General features: G+C 32.4%; 1 protein-coding gene across 1 annotated transcript in view; it reads right to left on the bottom strand.

The window, feature by feature from the left end:
• LOC100574146 overlaps window positions 1-11838 on the bottom strand; it is a 13413-nt gene extending 1575 nt beyond the window's left edge. The window contains exons 1-8 of the mRNA XM_016803271.2: window positions 11472-11838; window positions 3057-3280; window positions 2647-2756; window positions 2443-2584; window positions 2058-2356; window positions 1844-1996; window positions 298-505; window positions 85-188 (exon numbers count right to left, since the gene is read on the bottom strand). Of these exons, the coding sequence (XP_016658760.1) occupies window positions 85-188; window positions 298-505; window positions 1844-1996; window positions 2058-2356; window positions 2443-2584; window positions 2647-2756; window positions 3057-3280; window positions 11472-11569 (1338 nt within the window). The 5' untranslated portion in view covers window positions 11570-11838. The remainder of the gene's footprint in view (window positions 1-84; window positions 189-297; window positions 506-1843; window positions 1997-2057; window positions 2357-2442; window positions 2585-2646; window positions 2757-3056; window positions 3281-11471) is intronic.
• Between the last annotated feature and the right edge of the window lie 954 nt (window positions 11839-12792).

The following is a 12792-nucleotide window of genomic DNA, read 5'->3' as shown; positions in this document are numbered from 1 at the left end:
AATGAAATTTCAAAAATTGGTTTTGGTAAATTTAGCTCATCATTAATATTTTTTATTGAAGTAGACCATACAAAATTTGAAAACCCAAATAAGTGAATCCTCGGTTTTTTCTTTTATGGCATTAATAAAATTGATATAATCAAAATTAACTTCTAATAAGTCCAAGTACTTCACAATACTAAAAAAATCTTAAAACAAAATTTTAAATTTTCAAATAATTAAAAGGTGTATAAGTTTATAACTACATATTTCGCGTAATTTAAATTGTAAAAATACATAACATAATATTTTATTTACTTTTTGAAGATTCTTGAACTAATGTGCCCGGCATAACCCATCTATGCCCCGATTTTAAAGACGAAACTATTTTAAATACACGATGAATGTTGGTGTTGTATGACTGGGGTTGATCCAGACAAATTCTCCACCAGGTTATGCAAAGCAGTGGAGATTGGGGATACTTTTTAAAACAACGTAGGCCAGTGGTAGCTTGATTTTCGTCAACCTTTTAACAAAATATGAATAGTTTTTTTTAATAATGCTTAACTCAAATATAAGTCATGACTCATGACCAAATATATTTAATTGTCTGTATTTCCACTTAATTAATGTTATTTATTATTAATGACACAATAATTAATATATTATTAAGCTTTAATAGTAAAGGGACATTCAAATATTCATAATAATGATTACAAATTTTTTATTGAGTTCTGTCAAATTAGCACCCAAATTTTAAGAAATTTCAAAATCAAATATTCAAAATCGTTTTATATACATATCGCACCTAGCTTAAAAATATAATTTTGAAAATACAAGTCCAAACCAACACGTAAGAAGCGGTATTTCTCTTTCGAGAAAAAAAATCTATCAAAATTGTATCACTTTACAAGGCGTGAGAGTTTATTCTTTATGACATGTTTTTGAGTAAAACACAGATAACATGCAGCACCCACCCCTCATAGATCAATTATATAGACAATGCTTCGCTATTTAATTTAAACAAAGACACACTCCCACTCACTAAAGATCAATTACCGTGTACACATAAACATGCGCGGACGTACTTCGAACATTGCCTATTATATGTATTATAATAATATTTTTAAATTACAAAAAAAAAATAACTAAAGTCGTTATTCCTGTTTAAAATATTGCTTGGTTTCTTATACCTATAATTAATTCAAAATATTTTGAAAACTGTATGGTTAATAGAAAATGAAAATATAAACATTCAGTGAAAAATACATGTAACTACAGTAATTTACTTTCTCAGTTACACCAAAAAAACAAAATCGATTTCGCGTAAAGATTCCTGTTTTTCATTAATTTCGCTTCGCCCAGAATCTAAAATAGGTACTCATTAAAACATTTTTAATTAAAGAATATTAATTATTTAATGAAAGCTCAGAAATAAGGTTCAGACTTCAGACACACATGTGGCTATAAACATATTTATAGAATTTGTACTTATAAAATATACAGACCATCCACATCAAGTTTTGGCCCCTGTACTAAATATTTTTGCGGGCTCAAAACAAAACTTCTAAAGAACACGTCTCATTACAAGCGATTCAGGGGTCCCATGCACAATTATTTCTAGGTAATCAATGGTTAACCCTCGGCTTCAAATAACAAAATTAATCATTATAGTATAATACAAATTTATATTTTTATATCATAAAATGTTATTTGATAGGTATGAAATAAGTTCAAAATTTTAAAAGTTTGTATTCAATTCAACGGGCTCCTAAAATAGCTGGGCCCCTGTGACCTGAACTACAGGTCCACCCAACCTAACTGTGTGGGGGCCCTTTATATATAAATTAAATATAATACTTACATAATGTTGTCCATAGTTTAACTCCTTTACTAATTTATTGTACGTCATAAGAACTACATTGAAATTATTGAAAACTGTAGGTTGTATAAAATTACATGACTGGATCCCATTATATACAAACCATTTTAATGTTGTACCAGCTATTCTCTGTATCTGAAATTAAAATTACAATATTAATTTTCATAAATAATATAAAATTAAAAGAAAATGTTACATCTTGATTCCACTGTTCCAAACAGTAGTCTGGAACAATTAATAGTGTGGCTTTACACTGGATTGCATCATTAAATTTCCAGCAACTGGAACATAAATATGGCAGCCATCCTTCCAGTTTAGGATCAAATACGCTACATTTTTTATCATGTGCTTCACCACACATTTCGCATATTAGGAACGGGCTGTTAGAATTTATATTTTGGTAAAAACATTCACGTCTGTCTTCACTCTTAACATTCTTTGTTGATAAATGCAATTTATTGGACAGATGCTCAACTATATTTTGCGATCTATCGTCTATAAATATAATATAATTATTAATTAGAATATAGTGAGCATTTGATTACATATATTGTTATACGAGCAGGCAGGCAAGTATTTACTTGTCGATGTATTAAATAGTTTTGGTCCATAATTTATGTTTTTATTTATCTTTGAAATTATACATTTGCTATGTGGTGGTATTGGTTTGCTAGATTTACTTTCTTCAGTGCGGTCATCAATTAAGACTTTTTGACGATAGATCTAAAAAATAATAACAATTGATTTAGTGAAATATAATAAACGAAAAATTTAAAATTAAATACTATTGTTGGTGGAGGATTTGCCACAATGCAGGTTATTATCTCCAATCGCTTATCTTCCTCTACTACGTCTGCTAAAATGCCACCTGTCGACTGAGATTGACCGTTTATAGCTGAAACAAAATTCAATATTGACATTTAATAAGCAAATCTATTATGTTTATGGAAATCATGATTTCTTGGTTTATACTTGAATCATTAATTATTAATTGAAAAGTGGTATTTCAATTTCAATTTTTTTTAATAAATAAAAAATAAAAAATTACAAAAATAATTAATATAAATTATAATATCAGCCAGTTCAGTTAAGAGTTGAATTTGTGGATATATTTATAAAATGTTTATCCATGGTGTCTATTTAGTTGCTAGTTATAATATAATATAGATATAGGTGTTAATTATTATCAACTTACAATTCCTGCGTTCGATATCCACCATCCATCTCACAGTTTTACGGTGATATGATTCATATTTTGCATTTAAAGTAATATTACATGGTACTTCAAATCTGTCTTCAGTATCCTGATGATAAAACTGAATTTTTTCTAAAAGTTGTGGGTCGTAAATATCATCTTCTGAGCACATCAAAAGAGGGAGTTTTTTTTTAGTAGTCATTCTGACATTTGCTAACTCAAGTCTGTAATACAATATAAAAAATATTCAGTTAGGTATTGCCTGTAAAAAGTATATTTACTATATTATTCCTAATTGCATATTATAAAATTATAATTTAATAATAATAATAACATATACAACTAACATTGCTATTATATGCTTGATTTATTATAATATTTTAAGTATAAGTAATATTTTATTATAAATTATATTATTATGTAACTATATTATATCGGTTGATATGGGTGGGTGGTGGGTGTAAAAAAATTAACTTTGCCCCACACGGAAAAAGGGATCTGCACGCCACTGCGTCCATGTAAAACGGGCCTTATCCACGGAATAGTTTTTATCTAGTTTAAATCCGATAATAAATAATAAGATAAGATCGTAAAGTCGAGGTCTGTCTACGTAGAACGCGTGTATAGTTCGCAGTAATCCGTATGCGCCGCGACGCGACAGACGAGTTCCGAGTATAGATAGATAACTTCACACCAAATATTAGAAGCTCGTGAAAACTAAAAAAATTTAATTTTTCACATTAAAAATGAAATATTTGAAGTATAAACTTTTTTTTTTGCAAATTCAATTTAAATAAATAAATAAATATAAATACAAATTTAAAAATGTATATACCTATTTATTAACGTGTGTAAAATACAATTTGAATAAATAAATAAATAAATATAAATACAAATTAAAAAAAGTATATACCTGCCTATTTATAAACGTGTGTATAATACAATAATTGTATAATTATTTGAATGAATAAATAAGTATAATCACAAATTTATAAATTATAAATACCGCGTTATATTAACGCGTGTAAAAGTCATTGAAACTGTTTGGACCGCGTAAAGTTTGGTAAGTTTCAAAACGGACCCCCATAGAAATTAGTTGGTGACCCCTGTTATAAAGGACGAAAAAAAAAATGTAACTTTTGGTGGTAGGTAGTAGGAAGAGACAATTATCTAAGCCAATAGATTTTTTTTTACGAAAAATCTAAATAATGAAAGTACTGATAATGATATAAGTCAACCTACTGAGACTAATGCTAATGCTGGTGAACCATCAACGATATCTACAACCAGTACTACTAGTCCTACTGAAATTGAGGAAATTGAAAATAAAACTATAAATATAGATAGTGCATTTGATTTATTTGTATAATATTTTCAATTTTGTGTATTTTAATGACTAATGTGGGTAATATATGGCACTAATTTTAATAAATATATTATTAAATATTTTAAAAAAGTGTGATGTTTTTGCCCCCCCCCCCCTAGAATCAAACTCTAAAACCACCACTGTACCGCGTTCGATGTTAATTTCTGATTGGGTACAGCCTTACTGAAAAAATTGTCACGCCTCATAGAGTGATCCGATTAACATGGTTTTCGTACGCGCTGTAGTAAACCCAAAAACTATAATATTATTTTAAATAAAATAATGTAGAATAAATAAATTATACATTTAGTATAATTTATGAGTAGTAATGTAGGTATTTATACGAAATATAAAGCCTAAATAAGTAATAACAGGAAACGTAGACCAAAGGTGAAAACACTGAAAACAACAAGTTGTTTTACCGAGTCACACATTAATGCAATTCAACAATATAAGGGATGTATTAATACCCACAGCTATAATACGATATCAAACAATATCATGTAGAATAATTTATACATTTAGTATAATTTATAACAGGTAATGTAGGTATTAATATGCAATGTAGAATAAGCCTAAATGAAAAACAACAAGTTGTTTCACCTAGTCCCACAATAATGCAATTCGACATTACTAATATAGCCACCAATACGTCATTGTTAGAACCCGCAAAAATACGGGTAGAGCGCCTACCATTACTTAGAAGATAGTCAGCCCTCGTCGTTGGTCTAACAAAGTGGCGTAGCGCGCGTTTCAGCTTAGTGTATGCATGAGAGTTGTAAGTTAATAAAATCCCCACACCCCCTACATTTATCTTAAAATATAACTTGAAACATCCAAAATTTTACGTAATTTTTAATATATATTACCTTAGTACATAGCACTATATTATATTTAATAAACAAAAAAATAAATCACTTTTTAAAAATAATAAACGATTTAATTTGAAACGACATGTCACACTGTCTTATAATATACGATTAATAATACGCACTTATAGCCGGCAAAATATACGACAAACGGCTCTATGCGATAGCGTATGCACAATACTGATCCTGCATACAACACGAGTGACGTAAACACGACCGCCAGAATTCCATGTTTGTTTATTAATATTATCGATAAGAAATATAAATAGCTGTCGTCAAATGTCTGTACCCGTATGCAATCGCAAACGTGCATACTACGTACGCAATGAACGTCATGTACTATAGCTATTAGATATAAATATAACAGACGAAAGCGCGAGGCGGCCGTAGTGTTGCGGTTTAATCAATCCTAATGAACTTAAAAGAAAATATTATACAAAATATTATAATATTATAAAATGTTAAATTAATACAATCGAACATTTTTTTTATAAGCATATTAAACTATTAGTATAAAAAAATAAATATTTTTCAATTTGTGAAGTGTATGCCGTGCACACACGGCATACGCACACGCTACGCCACTGGACTCTGACAAGCTTACGACCAGTGCCGCAAAAACCGGGTGTGCAGAGCGTGCCTCGCACACGGGCCCCAAGGCTTACATACATTTGGGGGGCCCCGGGCCCAACCCGGAGCAGACACTAAAATTGTCTGAAAACGCAAAACTTAATAGTTACTCACAATCATTTTTTTTTTTAAAGTTAAAACATTAGTGTAGTTGTAGGTATACTAATATTACTTATTAGATTAAGTATGTTAAAATAGAATGGTAAGTTTTAGTATATTATAAAATCAAATGGTACTAGATAGAATCACGTATGTGGTGTGTACCATGTTAGAAAAAGGTGGGTATCAAGATGTATTCAAGTGTCAACGTTTCATACTTTCTTGGTAGGTACTATTCATTTTTCCATAAGATCTATTTTTATCGCGTCTATGGGTTGTTGTTTGTCGAATTGTCAGGAGAACAACTGACTGATACTCGAAAACGACGGGTGTTGTCGAGTGACGACGTGCCATAAAAGTATAAATGTTATTACTTATTAGTGTTTATTTATAAACTATTAAAATGTCGTGTTATACCAAGAATAATATCAAAACAATATTATATAATACATACAATAAAAATTAATTTAGGAACGGGCCACTTATTATGTAGTTGCGGCACTGCTTACGACAGTGCTCATAATTATTGTGGATTTGAACTTGTAATAATAAAGTGTTATATTGTTGTCATATTTAAAAAGTGTTTATAATCATCACCTATCTTTGTCGACCACGACTCATCACAACGTGCGACGTCGTTGAATAATTTATTTTTCTATTATTGTTCAACGTGTCCCGCACGGGCGATCACCACGGCGCTGACTGCTCCGTTGGCTTGGCGCTGTACGGCGAAGCGGTCGTCGATCGGGCGGTCGTTCAGGTATTATTATTACTCTGAGGTTCAGGTACGGTGTGGAAGAGAGGTGATCGCGGGACGGAGGAGCGGATCTCGGCGTATGGCGTAGCGGTTCTGGCGAGACGAGTGGAGTGGTGCTAGCGTTACGACCGGTCGGAGGTCTCTCGGATGCGGTGTGTGGTGGAGGGGTAACCGCCGTATTGTGCGCCGAACGAGTTGCTTGTAGACACACACACACACACACACCCAAAACAAACGACGCCCGTCGCGTATAGCTGCTCCGATATTATAAACAAATACATTTTTAATTTGACGGAAAACGCTGCGGAACAGTGGCGTGACGAAGGACTTAATTTGAGGCACGTACCTCGGTTTAAGGGGCGGTAGCTGTGTCCTGGAGATTAGGTGTATTTTACATATTATGACAAATAATTTATTAAGTACGCAAAAAGACTAAGCCAATCTTTCTCAGTTATCATTTACGTAAATACGTAAATTACTATCATAAGTATTTATAATCTCTAATATAAATTTATGTGCATCATAAAATAATGAAGTTCACCACGCCACTGCTGTGGAATACGGGGCGTATTACACCAATAGATAGTACATATGCCTATACCAGCTTCATACTGTGCTTTTTTAGGGAAGAAAGACGATAAAACGAGGCTTTTTTTAAAGTCATGTCCAAAAACTGTTTACAATATTTATCAATTTCAAATTTGTATTTTGGTTGTTGTGTCTGAAAATGGAAATTGGAATACTCAAATAATTACTCTAACTTTGCGTACATAATTTATTGTAAATAAAATATAGAATATATAGATCGTCAATTATTACCTATTAATCATAGATGTTATTTATTATCATTTATCAATTATCATACCTATATGATATATATCCCATATAACATTAAAAAAGTATCACGACATTTTCTAGTGATAAGTTCTTATGTCCTATCCATTCTTATATTATACGCCGTGTACAACGACGACCTAACGAATGAAAATGTGTGGCGTCATACGTATATAATATGTAAGACGGAGGAAAACACGTCATACTGGTGTGGCTCTTAAACGAGCGTGCGGACGCAACGCTGACGGCTTCATGGGGGTCCCCTTTGGCCTGGTGTGGTACGGAACTATGCGAAGCGGTGGTCGCGGTATGGTGGAGTTGTGTTCGTGGACCGCGGTACGATAAGGTGGTTGTTCGGTTTTGATTAGGTGGAAGGGTGCCGCGGTGTGTGCGTCGGAAATTTCAAGCACCCACGGTCGTGGCGCGAGCTAAGTATAAAAAAATATGGCATGGCAGTGTACATATTTTTAATCAGGAGTTTCCCATTTAATCAGTGTAAAATTTGGTGTAACCAGACCTAGCTAATTATCTACTGAATCAATGAATATCAAATAATTTGAAAAAAATCAGGAAATTGAGCAGATGATCTTTCGGCAAAAATCATCGAAATCGTACTGTTAAAAATTAAGTTATCAAAGGAAACGTGCTGTAAACTTTTCAATGAGAAATTATAATGAAATCTGTAATCACGACGGCCACATCTCGCGTTGTCGTGCCGATCAGGTTAGGTTCTATTTCGCTCTATTTCGTGACGCATTTCATTATAACTATTTCACGACTATTATTTGTTTCATTTCGTTATTGACTATCACCTTAAATTTTTTATATTTTTTTTAATGTAATTTATTTGTTAAATTTTAATTATTACTATATTATAGTATTTGTGCGTCAATACCGTTATTAGTTATCGCTGTATTCTCATCTCGCCTACAGTAATATATTGGTATTATTTAATTATAAATATGTCAGCTAAAGTGTACAAACAAAGAATAAAAATGAAGAAAAGTATTAAATGAATAAATAAAAACTTGGTGATAAAATAAATTGCCCGAAAAACTATTGTCACGACAATTGTCTAAACAATTTTTGGTACTACAACATAAACATTTCGTCGAATTCCGTGTAAAATACGGACAAGTAAAAAAAAACAGATCTTTAAGCACTTTAAAGATAAGAAATCATAAATAAATGATAAGTAAATTGAAGTACATTTATTTTGTTTCAAAAATTTATTTAAAACTGAATATACTGAATAAAAAATCAAAAAACTAAAAAACTAACCCCTATGGAAATGAAAAATAATTTGTATATTTTATTGGACATATTCTCATAGAACTTGGAAGTTCTCATTACAAATTTATATCAATAATAGTAAGTTGTAATTAAAATTATATTTATCCAAAGTTGTATTTAAATAATTAAAAATATATTTAAAACTATTTAATATTTTTGTATACCTTACTATTTTTTTTTAAGACCAAATTTTTAATTAACTAACCTTTAAATATAAACAATGCGGGATTCAAAAAAAAACTATTTAAAAATGTTACTTACTTAAATTTAATATTTTATTATACTTTTATACATTCGTTTTGATTTACATGTCCTGTGTTTTATTTATATTTATTAATTTCCTGATATAAGTACGAGTCTACCTAACTATTAGGTCAGATGGGTTATTGCTTTAAAATGAAAAGTAAGTTATGTCTAATAAAATATAAAATATAACATAATCCAATATAATATGTAATATAAAATTTGGTTTTTTTCTGGTTTTTTTCCGTGATCCGTTTTGTCAACTCTCGTAAATGGTTTATAATTTTACAAAAACGAACGAGTTCAAATATAATTGGTTATCAATGAGAATTGGCGAACGTTTTTCATTCATGTTTCTCGTAATAAATTCACAGCCGGGCATCGCGGCTGAATTTGGTAGGTGTACAGAAATGGAAAAAAAAAGTTTGGAATTACAGCTTGGCTTGATATTACATTTATTATTTCATATTTTATTTTATTTTAATTTTACTGTAAATAAATATCATACAAGAAATGTTTACAGGTATTACTTAACATGCTTTAACCTACAGGGGGATACGTGCGAGTGTATCGTTCGATTAGAGGTCGTCCGACTCGTTTTCTCCGTTCGGTTTATTTTATTTTCCATAATAAATTATGTGGTTATGGCCTATGGGCACACAATAAAAAGTATTTTTTTTTCCGTAGGTATTTGGTTGTATACCGTAAACGAGATAACGCACTATATATTATAGCACGTTGTTTGAAGACACCAAAACACATAATATTATAGTCTTTAATGCATCGCATCGCCCCATCGTCATACACACTTATTGCTGCGTGCGGTGCTCGCAGAGGGAACCTTGTTGACCGTCGTCGCCCCACTTCTGCCCTTCCGCCAACCAGTCAGCTCTCCCCACACATCCCCTTACTAGCATGTCTCATTACCATCACAGACTTATCTGTAAGTCTATACACATGTGCACACAACACACACCCGTCATCTCACGAACCCCGTCTGCGTTACGAGTTACGACCGTAATTAATTCTGTTTAGAATATATACATATATAAATATACATACGGTTCGATAATCTCATTTTATGTAGGTATTATAATCTAAAAAAGAAACGACGAAAAAACGTCCTGTCGTATCATTTTATGGGATATATTCTGTTGAAACTCGTAATATCGCTGCAGACATCATCAGTTACCGGCCGCCATCACGAGACCAAATTTTAATTAAAACCGATATACCTACGAAATTAATGATAAACAGCATCCAAATAGTGCCTATAAGGTATTATAATATAGTCGACATAATATTAAATTATAAGGTTATATCGTACGGCGTCGACCGTAATCGTCCGAGTCGGTTGGCGCCTCATCACCGCCGCTCCGGCACAAATAACTATTACGATTTACTATTATCGGTGTTCGCGGGAAAATAACGATGATTAAAATATAAAACTAAAACAGCGTAAAAACGTTACGTTTTGTTATGAAAAAAATATCGTGTTGAACTGTGGCGTAGATAGAATATTTTTCTGGGCAAGCCGAAAAAAAGAATTCCCATATTATATAAATTAAAAATAAACACCATCGATAATTTTAGGATTTTTTCGTTTTTAAAAATAAAACTTTTATGATTTATCTTATTTCTCAAACAAAAACATAATCAAAATCAATATGGTGGTTGTGGTGGTTGTGATGTGGTGTCGGTACGGAGGAGAGGTTATCGACGCTTTGCTGGCAACTCGCGGGCTGATGGAGTGGTGCTCGCGGTACAACCGTGCGGTCGTTTTGTTTATCGGCGTGCGGTGGAGGGGTGACGCCGTGCCGCGCGCCGAATATTATGTTTATAGATAAACGCTGTCGGTAAAATATAATTTTACTGAAATAATATTTGTCTATACATTTGGTATCTATAACCGTCGCCGCCGCCGGAAGTCATTAGGTAATAGATAGATAATCACAAACATTTTCTTATCCATATTATGTACACAATTATTATATTAAATACGTACAATATACTTTTTATTCTATATTATGTAGAAAAAATATAAGATTAAATGTATTATTATTGTACTCGGCAATCAGTTTTTTTCTCAACGCTCACGCACTACAGAAAGTAAAGTCACGCCGAACGCGCTACAAAACATTATAATACCTACCTACGATATTACTCTATAATGTATTTTATCGACAAAAAGATCACTAAATAGTAAATAATACCTAATAATAATATATAATTATAGTTGATATTATTCATCATAAAAATCAAAATGGATCTTAAATCAAAGTGAAATATACGATAAAAACATGATATGATTATAATAATATTACCTCGGGAACTGGGAATCTTCTTCCGCCGGTGATTGAGTAGTAGACGGGTGTGCTGCGCTGCTCGGCCCGGGTTGTGATGTGGACACGGAGTTTGCCATTATGAGTTATTTTCTATCGCTTCACAGAAAAATAACTAACCAAAAAATGGATATTTTATAATAATAATATTTATCACTGTCGACGAACGGCGTAGATTGTAAAATCGTGAATGAGGACGAGGATCGGCAGATGGTGCAGACGCGGAACGAGTCGGAAGACCGTGGACTGAGTGGGACGACAGTGGAAGAACAAGTGAGCGGCAATAGACAAGTGGCACAACTGTACAACGCTACAGATCGATTACGACGACGCCGTCCGTACGAGGGGAAGATAATACGTAGGAAAAGGGCGTCCGGCGATCCGATTGGGCATGCAGTGTATAGGCGAGCGGAGCTTTACGGTGGTGTTGCTCGCAGATCCGGATAGAGGCGCACGTGCGGTGCGCGCCCGATGCGGTGGAGGTGCACATGGGTCGTGTGTGTGTGTGTGTGTGTGTGCTGGTCACGATTAAAGATAGTATGGTTGCCCATCGAATCTAGAAAAGTGTCTACCGAAATGAATCTCCATTATCAGTATTAAACAGCTGGAAACTCTAGCGCTTATTTGTTGTAGTGATTCTAAATGCAATTGCCTTTCAAATGTAAATTGTAGTTCCGTGATAGCCACTATGACATGTATTATAAGCGCGAGTGCTTAAGTTTCCGGTTGTTTAATTTAACTGTAATACTGATTATAGAGATTCATTTCGGTGGACACTTTTCAAGTATGAGAATCATACGTCGATGGGCAACCATACTATCTATAGCCGTGGTGCTGGTAAACGCGTACAGCGTGTAGTTTAAACAACATAAAAATACCAACCTTGTCGGGTAAAAAAAATATATTTCACAGTATTTATATAATGAATTATTCCTTGTAAAATGAGGTATAGGCAGTTCAAACTTCTAAAATAAATACTAATTATACCTACTTATATGACGTGTAAACTTCCATGTTTTACTGGTTACTCACTTCAATCCAATTTTTCGTATTACACACATAGTTCAAAATCTGTCAAATCTTAATTATTTCTAGATAAACACTTAAAATACTAGTATACGTACGTTCACTACTATAAGCTGACAATAATAAAAATAGCTACTCTCAACAACAATGAATAATAACTATAATAAGAGTATAAGACGTAACAACACAAAATATTGTTTACTGGGTGTCTGTGTAGAATGTAGTTAATAATTAAAACGTGGTTTGGCAAAAAAACCGTAAAAAAAAACTAATAGTA

Source organism: Acyrthosiphon pisum, chromosome X (assembly GCF_005508785.2).
Source record: "Acyrthosiphon pisum isolate AL4f chromosome X, pea_aphid_22Mar2018_4r6ur, whole genome shotgun sequence".
Taxonomy (NCBI): Eukaryota; Metazoa; Arthropoda; class Insecta; order Hemiptera; family Aphididae; genus Acyrthosiphon; species Acyrthosiphon pisum.
The sequence above is the reverse complement of the archived record's forward strand: the minus strand, read 5'-3'. Positions and strand labels throughout refer to the sequence as shown.